The following is a 17,058-nucleotide window of genomic DNA, read 5'->3' as shown; positions in this document are numbered from 1 at the left end:
TAGTTAGCTCAAAATACAGTGTTTAAAAAATATATCTTGTGACTTTTTCTTTTATCTATGTATTATTTAGAAGTATGTTGTTTAATCTCCAAATATTTGGGAGTTAATTAGGTATGTTTCTGCTAATAATTTCTAGTTTAATTCAATTGTGGTATGCGAAATACTTTGGATTATTTTTTATTCTTTTACATTTTTTAAGGTGTGTTTTATGGTCCAGAATGTGGTCTATCTTTGTGAATATTTCATATGAGCTTGAGAAGAATGTTCATTGTGATGTCATTAAATAAACTATTTTATAAATATGATTAGATCAAGTAGATTGATCTAAGTTAGCTTACCTTTAGTTTACCTTTTTACTGATACTCTGCCTCCTTGATCAATCACTGAAAGATAGGAATTCAAGTTTCCAGTTACAATAGTGGAATTTTCTATATTTCTTTGCAGTTTTGTCACTTTTGCCCACATATTTTGATTCTCTGTTGTTAAGTTGATACACATTAATGATTGTTATGTCTTTCTGGAGATTTTACTTTCTGTAATTATGATATGACTACTTTTTCTGATAATTTTGTATGATCTAAAGTCTGCTTTGTCTAAAATTAATGTAAATGCTCCAATTTTCTTTTGGTTAGTTAGCATTGCATGCATTTTTTATACCTTTATTTTCAACATTTGTTTGTTTTTATATTTAAAGTTGGTTTCTTGTACACAATATGCAGGTGTACCCTGGATTTTTTTTTTATTATGAAAATCTTTGTCTTTTAATTGGTGTAGTTAGCAATTCACAGTTGAAATGTTTATTGATAGTGTTGAATTAATATATGTAACTGTTTTCTATTCATTGTATTGATTTTTTCATTCTTTAATTTTTCTTTCCCCTTTTTTTCCTGTCTTCTCTGGACTTAATGAGATTATGACATGATTCCATTTTCTCTCCTTTCTTAGAATATCGTTATACTCCTTTAAAGTGTCCAGTGGTTGCTGTAGAGTTTTCAGTACACATTTGAATTAATCTAAGCCCACTTTCAAATAACAGTGCACTGTTCATACATAGTGCAGGTACCTTATGATGGAGTTCTCCCAATTCTTCCCTCTCATTCCTTATAATATTGCTGTTATTTATTTACTTTATCCACATCCTTTAATCATCTAGTACCTTGTTACTACTATAGCTTTGAACAATGAGTCATCTATTAAATCAATTAATAATAAATAATATCAAATCTTTTATATTACCTTCATTTTTTTCCCCAAAGATTTTTCTTTTTCTTTTCTTAGATTCGAGTCTCTGACCTATATATTTTTCCTTCTCCCTGAGGAGTTCTTCTAACATTCTTATAGAGCAGGATAGTATGAGCTTCCGGTGGTATCTTTTTCAGGTAAACTGACATTTACTGTGATTCTCGTGTTGGCTTGACTCTCCAGATTTTGGGGGTAGCAATTTTTCCTATAACCTCATTGCACTATGAGTTGAGAAACTAAATGGTTTGGGGGTTTTTCTGTTTTTAGAGTTTTTTTCTTAGCTATAAATTCTTTGCCTAAGCCAATGTCTAGAAGAGTTTTTCCCATATTTTCCTCTAGAATTTTTATGGTTTCATGCCTTACATTTAACAGCAATTATAACACCAAACATAAATAAATACATGTGACTTGATTAAATTAAAAATCTTCTGCACAGCAAAAAGTAATTAACAGAGAAAATAGACAACCTATAGAATGGGAGAAAATATTCACAAACTAGACATCTGATAAAGGGCTAATATCCAGAACCTACACAGAACTTAAACAAATTAGCAAGAAAAAAAACCAAACAACCCTATTAAAAAGTGAGGAAAAGACATGAAGAGAAGCTTCTCAAAAGAAGACAGAAAAATGGCCAAGAAACATATGAAAAAATGCTCAACATCACTAATCATTAGGGAAATGCAAATTAAAACTACAATGAGATATCACCTTACCCCTGTAGAATGGCTATTATTAAAAAGTCAAAAAACAGTGGTGCCTGTGTGGGTGCAGAGAGAAAGGACTGCTTATATGCTGTTGGTGGGACTGCAAATTAGTACAACCTCTATGGAAATCAGTATGGAGATTCCTCAAAGAACTAGACATAGACCTTCCATTTGATCCAGCAATCCCACTATTTGGTATATACCCAAAGGAAAAGAAGTCATTTTTTTTTTAAAAGACACCTGTAGTCAAATGTTATTGCAGCACAATTTATAATTGTACAGATATGAACCAACCTAAGTGCTCACCAATTCATGAGTGGATTAACAAAATGTGGGATATATATTTATATATGTACGTATATTCCCCCATGTACTACTACTCAGCCCTAAAAAGAAATAAATTAATGTCTTCCGAAGAAATTTGGATGTACCTGGAGACCATTATCCTAAATAAAATGTCACAAGAATGTAAAAACAAAGACATGTACTCTAATAATTTGGAATTAATCGATGGGCACACATGGAAGCAGAGAGAAGTAAAAGTCATTGGAAATCAAGAAGGGGGGAGGGGTAAAAGAGGAGAGGGAAAACCAACCTAATAGGTACAATGAAAGCTTTTTTGGTGATAGGCACACTAATAACCCCGACTTAAGCATTGCGAAAGCAATCCATGTAATGAAAACATTTGTACCCTCATAATATTTTGAAATTAAAAAAAAAGAATTTTTACTTGCTGTAAGGAGAGGAGTGATGATTGACAAACTTTATAAATTGGAACTAAAATAGAAATTTTTATCTGCATTTTAAACCAACATTTCCCACTAAATATTTAGACAGTTTACTACATACATCTATATCTAGAGATAGGTATGGACATGGATAAATAGGTAGGTAGATATTTGGATAAACATAGATAAATATGCATATATTTGAACCATAATCATGAAATTTCTGAGGACTGAATCAAATAATAAATACTTTCCTATTAGCACTTTACATATCTACATTATTTGAGATAAGATCTGATTAAATGAATGAATTTTAAGGTAAATTGACATAACGATAGCTATTAGTTAAAAGGAAAAACTATTAATTCCACAAGGGAGACCATTTCTTTCTGACTTATATATGTTTGTATAGTTATTGAAATTGTTATATATTCCTGGAACTAAACTACAAAATAAATTTCACACATAAATGTGTATATGTAGAAAATCCTAGATGATACAGTAGACCTTTATCTTAATGAAAGTTTAGCTGTAAATGTTTTTCTCAATTTTCAAACATGATTCTTATAAAATATTTTGATAGAACATATGAAAGTAAAAGATAGGTTAAGGAAGACAACTATACAGTGATACAAGTGACTTAGATCTTATAATACATCCATTTGTTGCTCTAAATTATAGATCAGCAAAATTTTATGTAAATAGATTGACAATAAACAGTTTAAGTTTTGTTGGCCATGCAGTACCCGTCATAAATATTCAACTTTACCATTATAGGGCAAAAGTGTCCATAGACAACACATAAATTAATGGATATAGCGCTTCTCCAAAGAGGCAGCGACCTGTATTTGGACTATGTACTATAACTTGTCACATGGCCTGACATATTCATGTGTGATCTATCAAATGTAGTATTAGGCTCTATAAGTACAAAATATAGTGTTGTCATTTAATTAATAAATTCACGTTTGAGGCTAGATATATTATCTTGAACCAGATCATCCATCTTATACCAGATTGTATGGGATATTTACCATTGTCATTGCACTGTTCTTTATTTCCTAAGGTGAACAATGACCTTCATAGTGACACAAATCAGATCTTTTCTAATTGGATGTCTCTGCTGCTTTTCTAATTGTATGACTTTCTTTGAAGCTTTCTTCTCCTTTGCTTTTATGACATCACTCTCTTCTGGATGTGTTTTCACTTTTCTTACTGTTTCTATTAATGTTCATTGTGATGTTACCTCTACTCACACACATTTGCCTTGTTTTCTTACTGGTAAAATCATCATCCTTCTTCAAGACTCAGGTCAGCCTTTCCTTGGCATCTTCTCCAACAGGCCATTGGAATTTTTTTCTCTGGCTCAGTGTTATTTTTGGTGTTCCATAATCACCTGTACAATTTTTAAGCTGCATTACATTTAATGTATTTTTCTCTATAATAACTGGTATATATACTGTTTGTTTGTTGATGATTTTAATTTATTTATTATTTTGCTACTTAGTTTATCATATCACTGTAGCATATATTTGACCCATAAATAGTTCATGACATGGACAAATTTATGACAGATTACTAATTTCAGTGACTTAGAGTGTTATTCGTTAAGATTAGAGGTATAGTAGGGTAGTCTGGTTGAGACAATTAGTGCAAAATGTCCAATTTTGGATGTGTTAAAGGAGTAGCACTTTGTAGTACAGCTGTCTAGTTTGGAGCTACATTTAGGCATCTGGAAAAATACCTTTGCTAATTGATCATAATACTTCTGATGCCTATCATACCACTGACACTGGTGTATATAAGGAATAAGATATCGTTGACTGTTGTGATAATTGTGTTCCATTCTTTGCCTCATTTGATCCTTACCTTGACCTTATGGTGTATATAAATAATTTTTTTCATTTAACAGATGATAAAAGTAATGATATACAAAGTTAAAAATAAAATTTATTCGACTATTTGTGATGAAAGCAGAATTTCAAATTGACTTTTCTCTGCTCAGAATCCTAGCTCCTAAATATCTGATATAGCCACTCAATATATTTTCATTCAATAAATGGACAAAATACATGATTACTGTAGAAAAAGAAAGAGCACAACTATTTGCTATATAATTACATACAAAAGTTAATAAAACATATTCAGTGAATCAAAAATAAGAATAAGACTATAGGAAACAAATATGAAAAGCCAAAGTTTTAACAAATTAATTCATTTCAAAACACAAAAATGTCCAATCCTGGATAGAGCTGGGCCCATTCTACCAAGTGAAGTATCACAAGAATGGATAAACAAGCACCACATATATTCACCATCGAACTGGTATCAACCGATCAACACTTATGTGCACATATATTAATAGCATTCATCAGGTGTCCGGCAGGTGGGAGGGAGGAGGAGGGGATGGATATATTCACAGCTAATGGGTGCAGTGCACACATCTGGGGGATGGACATGCTTGAAGCTCTTACTCAGGTGGGGCAAAGGCAATATAGGCAACCTAAACATTCGCACCCCCCTAATATTCTGAAAAAAAGAAACCATAAAATAAATAAATAAATATTTGAAAATATATAACAACATTAAACAAAAGTCAATATTTCCAACTCAAAGACCCCTCACCCCATGAAAATGATCTAAAAGTTAAAGCATGTTTTAAACAGAGCATTTATGGATATGCTCAAAGACAATTTCTATGGTCCATGTAAAATAAAATTGAGCTTCTTAATTAAGAAGTAAATTGTTTTATATTTTAGCACTTAATAAATATGGCCAAAAATTATTATTTACTGAAGGAAAAGGAAACTAAATGTGGATAAATAGAATTTTGATATTCTTCAAGTTTTATTCAGATTTTGAAAGCATAGCCTTAATGCTACCACACTGCAGTGATCGGACATTAGTAAAATAGGAGCAGTAATCCTTGTTTAGGGTTCTGTCAAAATATTGAAATAGAATTTATCAGGTACAGGGAGTGAGGGGGACTTCAGAAATCTACCCCACTATCTAGAATAAGAAGAGCAGACATAGAGGAATAAACTATAAAATTATCAAGAGGAATGAGCTTCCTTTTTCATAAAATAAACTAAAAGCTAGACTTCTGTATGGGAAACAATAGAGAGTAGAGGTTAACATCATGCATTTTGAACCCAGATTCCTTGGGTTCAAATTCTGCATTGCCACTTTTTAGGTGAGTTACCTTGTGCAACTTACATATCTTCTCTGTGCCGCAATTTCCTAATTTATACAATAAGAATGATAATAACACCAACCTCATAGTACATAATTTTGTGGACTAAAGAAGTGAATACATATAAAGGGCTTAATAAACAGCCAAACACACAGTGATCATTATATTGGTGTTATGCCATTATTATTACCACTATAATCTGTAAAAAACAGATTGAAAAATAATGTTTTTTAATCCAGACCTTTCCATTAGGATGTGCAGAGTTCAAATTGGGGAAAATATATATTATAAATTACAAAGTCCAATATATTGAGAATTTTTAAATTTTCACAGTAATTGGCCTACTCATTTTACATTTTTGAATATAACAAAATATTCTTGATAACATGGAACATAAAATAATAATAATAACGATCATTGCTAATATTTATTAAAAACATCCCACAAAAGGCATTCCATTATTTCTAAAAGAATGAAAGAGAAAACATAAAAAAATTAAAAGAAATAGAGAAAAAATGCACAACATCAAAAATCCCTGCTACAAAGCATGGTTAAATTGAGAAATAACATTTTTGGAATAAGGTGGTGACATTGTTAACCCACCATGAATACATGAGCCAGATTCTGCCAAAATGAATTTGAATTTAAATGTTTTTTTCTTCAGAAATTTTCTTATTTGAGAAAAAAAGACTCACCACTCGGTCACGAATCTGCTTGGTCTTGACACCATACACTAAGGGATTGACTGTGGGGGGCACTAGAAGGTACAAACTTGCAAAAATTATGTGGACACTTGGAAGTACCTTCTTGCCAATGCGGTGAGTTAGGAAGCTAAACAGTGCAGGGGTGTAGGAGACAAGGATAGTGCAGACATGGGCAGCACAGGTTCCCAGTGCTTTAGAGCGGGCATTCTGGGAAGAGAGCCGGAAGACAGCCTGGAGGATTTTGACATAGGATGTGGCTATGAGTCCGAGGTCCAATATCATCACTGAAAGGGCCACAGAGATTCCATATGCTCTGTTAATGAGGGTGTTGGCACTGGCCAACTTCACCACAGCCATGTGCTCACAATAGGCATGATTGATGACATATTTAGTGTAATATGGTAGCCTCTTAATGAGAAGAGGAGTGGGCAAAACCATAAGGATAGCTCGCATTGCACCAACTAAAAACATTTTAATGACCATTGGTGTTGTCAGGATGGTTGTATAATGCAGTGGGATGCAAATAGCTACATAGCGGTCAAAAGCCATGGCAACTAGGAGGGCAGACTCAATAATGCAAAATGTGTGGATGAAAAACAACTGTGCTAGGCAGACATTAAAGTCAATCCAATGTGCATCAAACCAGAAGATGCCAAGCATCTTGGGTGCTGTGGAAGAGATAAGAGCCATGTCATTCATTGCCAGCATGCAGAGGAAGAAGTACATAGGCTGGTGAAGGCTTGGCTCTAGCTTGATAGTAACAATTATTACACTGTTCCCCAGCAAGGTCAGGGCAAACAGGAGGCAGACAGGGATGCCAATCCAGTAGTGAAAATCTTGCAAACCAGGAATACCAACCAGGAAGAAAGACGAGATGTGGTAATATGTTACATTGTCTCCCATGTTAAAACTTGAGAGGTTGCATGCTTAGCACAAAGTTGCCACAAAACGCAGTATTACAAAGTGACTCTTCCATGATCCTGCCTGTGGGTGATCCAGACACAATGTATAGTAGCCTGTATAAAGAGCCAACTCTTCTCGTACACCTTTGTAAATCATCCGGTAAAACACTTCAGCATTCCATGCTCCAGCATCCTCAACTGCAAATGAGAAGTTTAAGTTCATTTTCTGAGATTTGCTATTTCATTCAATTCCATTACACAGTTTTTATTTCTTATAAGAGGAACAGTTAGCAATAAAATAATCTCATCTTGATGCCAAAGCCAGTGTCTGTGATATAAACAGTCCTAGAAGAAAAAATAATTTGCTTTTATCAAAGATACCATGATAAAATATGGAGAAACAAACATATACCAATAAATAAGAGAGGTATTTAAACATGCAATCATTTTTTAAGAATACTGTTTTCCTTAGGCAGAATAACTTAATCAAGAATTCAGAATAAGATCCCCAAATGCTAAACCATAACTATAAAGCATATCAAAATTAAACACAATAAAATGCTTTATCATTAGTCATAGGTAAATTTATGCTGGTTTTAGATTAAGTCATTAAGAAGATTTGAAGATGGACAGAGTAATACAACCACATAAAAATAATGAAAATTTTATTTCTTTGGGCTGTCAAGTAATTTAAAATAGCTATTAAATACATACAATAACATTAGTTGCTAATAAATTCAGTCTATTTTTTGTAAAGCCATGGCTCTATCTGTAGGCTCAGCCCTGCCTCTGGCTCTCATATCCATCTGCATAATTAAGGTAAAGAAGAAAGCAACTAAAATTCAGTGTATTGGATCTCAGCATAACAGTAACTGCTATGACCACATCCTTTAATTCCGACAACAGCCCTCTATCCTTCTTCCCAGAGTCCAGTTTCTCCCTCATACCAAATTTTTGGCATATTCACTCCATTCTTCTTAATGTAATTTTTATTTATAATTTTTCCCAGTTTATTAATTTCTAGTTCTGAACCCCACTGATGTGAAATAGCAATGCTTCCTTGTCTGGATGTCCAAATAGTGCCTTTGTGGAAAATCCTATTTCTGGTTACGGTATCTAAATTCTATTAATGTTATTAAACATATGCTACTCTGGGCCAATATAAGTGAGTATCTGAGGTATTTCCTAGTAATGAACTGAAAAAGTCAATGGTTCATAAAATACTTCAGAAAAATTCAGAGCTTAAACTTTCACCAGAATATGGAAACTTAGAGTAGCGGAAATTACTACATAAAAAGATGAAGCCTATAACCCAAAAGAGAGGTAAGAATTCAACACAAAATCAACAAATATTGGACTTCAAGGAATGAATTTTTTAAAAGTATTTATTAAGCTTTGTCTCTTTGTAAATCTTAAATGACTGCTTCTCATTTGGAAACTTGGTTTTCCAAGTTCCATCCATATATTTGTTTCTGGGAGAATCAAACACATAAGAGGCTGACGGAAAATGACAGGGCATAATTAAGCAGAGAGTTCTGATAAAAGAAGCAACTTAACCCACCTAGAGATATATTAGCCAAGAATCGTTGCCTGGGTTTATAAACAAGCATAGTTGTTCTGATAAATTAATATAAATATTTTAAAATCATTCTCTTATAGTTTCCAATAAATTTGCTTATAAGATGGCAGCATGTCAAATCTATACCAAGAATAAAGAACTGAAGTGACTTCCGCTTAAATAAGAGAAGCTTCCTGTCAGGGCCCTAGAAGCAAAACACAGAGAAATTTGCAGAGAACACCCTCAAATTATGATCTGCTTGTACAGCCACCATTGCCTCCTAGGAAGTCTTTTCTATCTTCTGTCAGCATGGTTTTGAATGAAACTTTGGAGACATCTATTTATTTCTACAAGGTCATGCTTAATATTACCTTCAGTAGATAGTCTGCGAGGACAGTTGCAATATCTGCCCAGACTACTCTACCACTCTAACTCTTCTGTTGACACTATTATTCCTTCTGTTTCTGAACCAAATAAATACCTTATTCCTTCTGACAATCTGAGCTTTGACAATCTGCTTGTTTCTAGGTCAATGAACAAAGCCCCTCGCCTGAAATCTGCCACTTCAGAGGAGATGACTGTATCAGAATATAGAATACTGTTTTTTCTATACAGCCTTTTTTGAATGTACTACATATTTGATATTCATGTATTACAATAACAATGCAATACCCAAAACTAAATGCAATAAATTCTTCCACTCTTTTTCATCTGACAGTATTTTATTTGGTGACGACAACAACCATCTAGCCATTAAAGTTAGAAATCTCCCAGTACCCTTGCCCCCTCCCTCCATTCAACTCTAATACTTCAGGCAAGCACTCATTAAGAGAAGCCTCTTATTTATGTTAAAGCTCTTATCATAGTCTTTGCATTTGTTTATTGTCATGTCAGCCTCCTTTATAAGACAGAAATCACAGAAAGGAACATACTGAATTCCAGTAAACTCACAATAAATTTCAGGGGATATCCAATGCTTCTGCACACCTTCTATAGTCTTTTGAGAATTTCAAAGATATTTAATCTTGTTACTGAAGCTTCTGACCCTTCAGAGGTGGTCTGTCTATTCATAGTTATTGTCTACTCTCTGTTCACTTCTGCTGCCTTCTTAGAATTTGTATTTTCAAAATTGTTTCTAGGAAGAGTTGTATAACTAGAGATCAACCTTTAGTAGAGATTTACAAGATTCTTCTTTAAATAATAATATCTTGAATATATATATACACACACACGTGTATGTGTCTGTATCTATCCTCTAGAATTGTCTCATTCCTCTTCTCCACTACCAAATCACATTATGCAAATGCCGATGTCTCTTATTAATGTAAATATCACTTATAGGTTTGCAAATCTTCCTTTCCTATTTACTTCCACCAAATTAATCTTGAATACTATCTTACAACCTACTATGTATTTGCAGATGGTAATAAAAGTAGCTGCTTGTTCCCTGCAAATCTTTAAATGATTATTTTCAACTCCAGCATCTCAGTGCATGAGCATATATGGGAATGGTTATAAAATATGATAATGTTTGTAATTGAAGCAGTGAAGTATCTGTGTCAAGTGGATAGTTACGTTGCTTCGTAGTAGGCTATTCCAATGCTCAGGAGGCATGTCAGGTCTGGAAGGCTGATGGGACCCTTTGAGCCCTTAAGATATAAGGGAAAAGGGGACTGGGCCAGGACTAAAAGTAAAGTAGTAGCAGTGTCCCTCTGGAACAGCCACACTAACCCTGCAAACTCCCCAGAGTATATATGTGCTTAGTATTCATGTGTTTCTCCTCTGGAGACCGTAGCCTTAGGAGGCTGTCCCATGGTGCCCAGTCAAATGAGATGCCTAAGATGCCAATCAAATATATAGTTCACTAGAGAAATCTGTATGAAAACTAAGAGCAAACCAATTTAGTGTGAGCAAGCTATCTGAAAATTAAGAGAAGGGTACTATAAACTCTAATTCCAGAATGACTACCATTGAATTCCCACTTTTGCTTCAAGAGAAGATTCAGGTCTTCTGAAAGAGTAACGGAGTGTAGGGTATTTCACAACGTCCATTCTGTTTTGCTTTTTCCCTTGTACAATTTTACTGAGACACAATTTTCACACATCCAGTCACTGTCTGTTTTTTCTCCCCATATTAACATGTGCTCACATGCACTTATGGGTTCATATGTATTCTGTTTTCCAGAGGAAATAAGTCAATAGATTTCTCTTTGCTGTGGCTAAAACTATTGTCCTTTCAGCTCTATATAACTGATCATATTTCTTTATTTTCTTATATTCCTAGCAATTTTTAGCTCTCTGTTTTTTTCTGATGTAATATGGGGGCTTAAATGGTAATTCAATGCTGTTTTAGTTTGTACTCCCCTCATCACCATAGAGTTTGAACATCTAATCATATGTTGGACAGTCCTTTGACTATTTTTCTCTCCTGCAAATTGGCTGTTTTTACTTTTGTTTTCTATTGAAAATTGTACATTTTTCTTGTTGACTTGCAAATGTTTTCTGGATATTCTCACCCAAATCTTGGTAGTCAAAGACATTGCAAACATTTTCTCCACTTGATCTATTATCTTTGTTTACTATATTCTTAGTTCTATAGAAATCCTCAGATTTGATTTAAAGTTATCAAAATTTTACAGTCCATTTTTGTGCTCTTGGAACTTTCTTGTTAAGTCTTTCCCCAGTTATTTTCCTGTTATTTTCCTGCGTTACCTTCTACTAACTTAACGGTTTTGTTTAGAAAAAAACTTACAAATAAAGTTGTATTTAGTTGTGGGGTATATTATGAATGCCATCAGAAAATTTCACCCCAAACTATTGTTCTAGCAAGTGTTACAGTGAGTGGTCACAAGGACAAACCCAGTGGCACACGGAGAGGCGGAGAATCAAAGTTTATTCACTGGGTGGGCTCACAGGGGCCTCGCCACTGAATTCTGAGCACATTCTACCCGGATTTTTCCCACTTTTATTAAGTTGTGGTGGTCTGGGGGGTAGGATGTCAAGTGGTTAATGTCCACCAGGTAATAGGTTAGTTGATGTGTCAGATAATAGATTTAGTGTTATGCTGATGTGCCAGGTAATAGATTAGTTGGTCAGTCAGGTAATAGGTTAGTATTATGCTGATGTCGGTCTTCCACAAGGGGTGGGGGTCTCAGGTGGCTGATGTGCCTAGAAACAGATGGGGGGTTTCCTTATCACTATGACTCCTTTGTACAAAGAATATTTTAAGTTAACAGCCCCTAGAGATCAACAGGTATTGGAAGGGGATTTCCCTCTTTCTTCATAAAAACCCAGACCCAGCAGAAAGAATAATCACCTTCATTTTTCCTCCCTGTTATCTCAACACATTGCAGGAAAGAAGATCAAAGATACAACCAGACCTGTCCCAAATAATTTTAAATATAATACCTGTCTCTCAGGTTAATTTAATTTACAAAGAGAGTCATTTACAATTCAATCTATTTTCCCCATCTATTCATTCTCTCAAGTATCTATTCATCCTCCCTAGCAACCATTTATCACCCCTAAACAGAATTCCTATATTACTCATCTCCTCCTCCCCTCTAAAATGAGGGTATGTAAATTTCTGGACACCACTGGAATACTGGGTAACTGCTGTGTGATTTTCCCCATGTGCATGGTAAATAAACCTCTTTCCTTACTAATCTGCTTTATTGTGAATCGATCTTTCAGTAGACTTTTGGGGGAAAGGTGAAGCTTCCCCTCCCTGCTATACAACCAACTTTGTAGAAAAAAGAAAACGACTTACCTGTGAGAAATCCAAGCAAGATACATGAACTCTGAATAGATTTACAGAAATTACTAACTTGAATTATATCGTTACCTGTGTATTTATGGCAAAAACAGGATTGGAGACGCAGAGTAGAAATTGTACAGGTATGTTTCAGGCATTTTTCTTCTTTTCTCTGTGTTCTACTTTTATTTTATTTTAACCCTTATTTTGTGTATGCCCCCTTTTCTGATTTTTTTCACTTGCTTTTGAGAAATTCCCCTCATAAACACACTCAAGCTGATATGGAGCAACAGTTTCCTTATGCTTAGAATTAGCACTGCCTATTCCAAAAGTGCTGGTATTCACCACATGTGCTCTATTGGTCTAAAGATAAGCTGGGCTCATTAGGAAAGAACTTATAGGCCACAATTAAAAGTGAGAATGGAGATTTGGTTGGAGGAAAATTGATATCACTCTCATCTTCAAGATATAATAATTATAACAATAATAATTAATAGTAATAGTAATAAAATAATTCATTTAGTTATTTACTTCAGAAACTATTCTAAACATTTTATATGCACTAACTCATTTAATCCTTGCAATAGCTTTAAATAAGGTCCTATTGGTATCCAAGTTTGATAGATAAAAATATTGATGGACATGAACAGTTAAGAATACACCCAAAGACACATGACCAGCAAGTGATGGTGCTTGATTTTAGATATGACGTGTACATAGAGACTATCTATACTTGTCTTCACCATTATGTTATGTTCCTTCTATCTGGGTGTACTTATCCCTCCTGGGAATAATGTGAATGTATTCTGAAATTAAATATATGTGTCTCAAGGCTCTTCTAATTATTTGATTGTAAATAAATATAATAACCTAATTTTATGCACATGACACTAACATTATTTTGAAAAAGTAATATGGAGGTGTTAGGTTTTGACAGGAATTAAGATATTTTGTGACAATTATCACATTGATTGCAAGAAATTGTTTTTGATTATTATTAAATCCTGAGTTTGGTTTTACACAAGACACCACGTAATTATGTTGTGAGCCACAGAGAGCTCACATTTATGAAATTTAGACTAGAATCAGCTTACTACAGTTAGCTTACATTCACACATTTTAGCAAATGAAAGTAAGGATTAAAATTCGCATCAAAAGGTATACCAGTTAACCAGGTCCAAATATTCTGTGATGTTTACCATAACAGATAATATTATCTCAATTTTCAAAGCTATTTCTTTATTCAGGGATCATCTGCCACAAAGAAAATTTTGGATATCTTGGTGATCACAAAAAAAATCATGGCCTTCTTGCTACAAATTATTTCCTGAAAGTCAAGTTATGCTTATTTCCTTGAGAAATCCTGTTGAAAATGAGTAAATGAGAAGCAGGGCTTTAAGTCTTAAATTAATTCAGCCAAGACTGAGAGATTTTTGGAAGTGTTTCTGTAACTTACTAAGCCATATACTGATTTATTTATTTTTTTGTTACATTCTTTATCAGGGAAATATAGAATACATTTAAAACAAAATAAATAAATTATAAAGTTTATTTAATTCAAACATCTGAACATTTTGGGAAATAATTTTAAGCAAGCTACTGCTGAATGTCTCTTCAAGTCACAGCTTTTAAAGTAAAATTTTCATTTTAAAAATCTGGGGTCCTAAGTGCTAATCTTTATTCTTTCCTCCACTGCTTTTATTTCTATTATAATCTGTAACTCCATATGCATCAATACAGTTAAAGATCAGAGTGAAACAGCAGAAAAGTAAAAGAAAAATAATTTTTAATTAATCATTTATTTACTGATTTCTAATTTAACAAATGTTACCTAAATTTCTATCAGGTTTCAAAAATTGCACTGGAAGCAAAATATACAATAGTCAGGAAAATGACACTGCCCCTTGTAGGAAATATAGATGAATACAGAAACATAACATGCAAGTCCCATATAACTTAATAAATACTATAATGTGATCAACACTTATCTGCACATATGGAAATAACATTCATTGGAAATCAAGCAGGTGGGAGGGGCGTGGAGAAGATGCATAAATTCACACCTAATGGGTACAATGCACACTATTTGGAGGATGAGTACGCTTAAACAGTATAAAAGCAATTTATGTAACCCAAACATTTGTACCCTGTAATATTCTGATATTTTAAAATAAATAAATAAATAAGTACTATAATGCAAAAATTATAGTTAAATGATAAGATAATGCAGATAAGATTTCTAGCATAGACTTGGAACAAGGAAAGGTTAAGAAAGGTATTTCTGGGAAATACCAATACTTAAGAAGAGAACTAAAACCTTTTTCTAGTTGTTGGAAGATTTCCTATCATTCTGAAGCTATGAAAAGCCATGAAACATTTTTATTATTGCTATGAAATGAGTAAATACTAGCTCACAAAGCCCAAAAGAATTAGAATAGCATTTGTTTTAACAATTCTCCATCTAACTTAAATAAAGGATTTCAGAGTTAGTATGTATGATGATTTAATATTTGGGTAGCATTGACACATTTACCTCCACAAATCTTATGCTCATTTACATTCATATTAAAAAGCATATAAGAGTGTCTGTAGAATCTTACATCCTCAGCAACACTGGATACTGACAATCACATTAACTTTGCCAGTTGTGTACACAATATGAAATTTTATTTGACTAATTTAAAAAAAGTTTTAGTTATTTAATATTGAATGAGTTTGTGCCTCTTTTAATATTTATCAACCATTTGGATTTCTTATACAATTTAAATTCTATCTTCTTTCTATGGGTTTTTTTTGTCTTTTGCCACATTAATTTGTAAGAATGCTTTGTCTAGGTAAACTAATTGATGTCATGTATTGGATTGCAAGCATTTATAGTTGGATATTCAATATTATTTGTTATGCATGTGGTCCATGCACTGATCCTCAGTTTATGAATTCTCATTTCCTGCACCCATTTAGAAGGTATAGCTTATGCAAAAACCATTTTTTAAAGAAGAGTTTTTCCTTAATTTTATAGTTTAATTGTTATAAATATAATATTTTCCTAGCTACTGTCAACAGAAAAAAGACCAAACTCTGTAAAGGCTCATTAGGAAAGAACTTATAGGCCACAATTAAAAGTGAGAATGGAGATTTGGTTGGAGGAAAATTGATATCACTCTCATCTTCAAGATATAATAATTATAACAATAATAATTAATAGTAATAGTAATAAAATAATTCATTTAGTTATTTACTTCAGAAACTATTCTAAACATTTTATATGCACTAACTCATTTAATCCTTGCAATAGCTTTAAATAAGGTCCTATTGGTATCCAAGTTTGATAGATAAAAATATTGATGGACATGAACAGTTAAGAATACACCCAAAGACACATGACCAGCAAGTGATGGTGCTTGATTTTAGATATGACGTGTACATAGAGACTATCTATACTTGTCTTCACCATTATGTTATGTTCCTTCTATCTGGGTGTACTTATCCCTCCTGGGAATAATGTGAATGTATTCTGAAATTAAATATATGTGTCTCAAGGCTCTTCTAATTATTTGATTGTAAATAAATATAATAACCTAATTTTATGCACATGACACTAACATTATTTTGAAAAAGTAATATGGAGGTGTTAGGTTTTGACAGGAATTAAGATATTTTGTGACAATTATCACATTGATTGCAAGAAATTGTTTTTGATTATTATTAAATCCTGAGTTTGGTTTTACACAAGACACCACGTAATTATGTTGTGAGCCACAGAGAGCTCACATTTATGAAATTTAGACTAGAATCAGCTTACTACAGTTAGCTTACATTCACACATTTTAGCAAATGAAAGTAAGGATTAAAATTCGCATCAAAAGGTATACCAGTTAACCAGGTCCAAATATTCTGTGATGTTTACCATAACAGATAATATTATCTCAATTTTCAAAGCTATTTCTTTATTCAGGGATCATCTGCCACAAAGAAAATTTTGGATATCTTGGTGATCACAAAAAAAATCATGGCCTTCTTGCTACAAATTATTTCCTGAAAGTCAAGTTATGCTTATTTCCTTGAGAAATCCTGTTGAAAATGAGTAAATGAGAAGCAGGGCTTTAAGTCTTAAATTAATTCAGCCAAGACTGAGAGATTTTTGGAAGTGTTTCTGTAACTTACTAAGCCATATACTGATTTATTTATTTTTTTGTTACATTCTTTATCAGGGAAATATAGAATACATTTAAAACAAAATAAATAAATTATAAAGTTTATTTAATTCAAAC

At 33.0% G+C, this 17,058-nt stretch overlaps 1 protein-coding gene across 1 annotated transcript; it reads right to left on the bottom strand.

The window, feature by feature from the left end:
* Positions 1-6,514: 6,514 nt before the first annotated feature.
* Positions 6,515-7,477, bottom strand: LOC105811334 (putative olfactory receptor 52P1). The gene has a single exon (XM_012645512.1). The coding sequence runs from the start codon at positions 7,475-7,477 to the stop codon at positions 6,515-6,517; it is 963 nt and encodes a 320-aa protein (XP_012500966.1).
* Positions 7,478-17,058: the final 9,581 nt, after the last annotated feature.

Source organism: Propithecus coquereli, unplaced genomic scaffold (assembly GCF_000956105.1).
Source record: "Propithecus coquereli isolate 6110/MARCELLA unplaced genomic scaffold, Pcoq_1.0 Scaffold235, whole genome shotgun sequence".
NCBI classification, from domain to species: Eukaryota; Metazoa; Chordata; class Mammalia; order Primates; family Indriidae; genus Propithecus; species Propithecus coquereli.
This window is presented reverse-complemented; position numbering and strand designations above follow the sequence as displayed.

Excerpts from the sequence above, each read along its gene's own strand:
- LOC105811334 (XM_012645512.1), bottom strand. The coding sequence starts at position 7,477 with ATGGGAGACAATGTAACATATTACCACATCTCGTCTTTCTTCCTGGTT.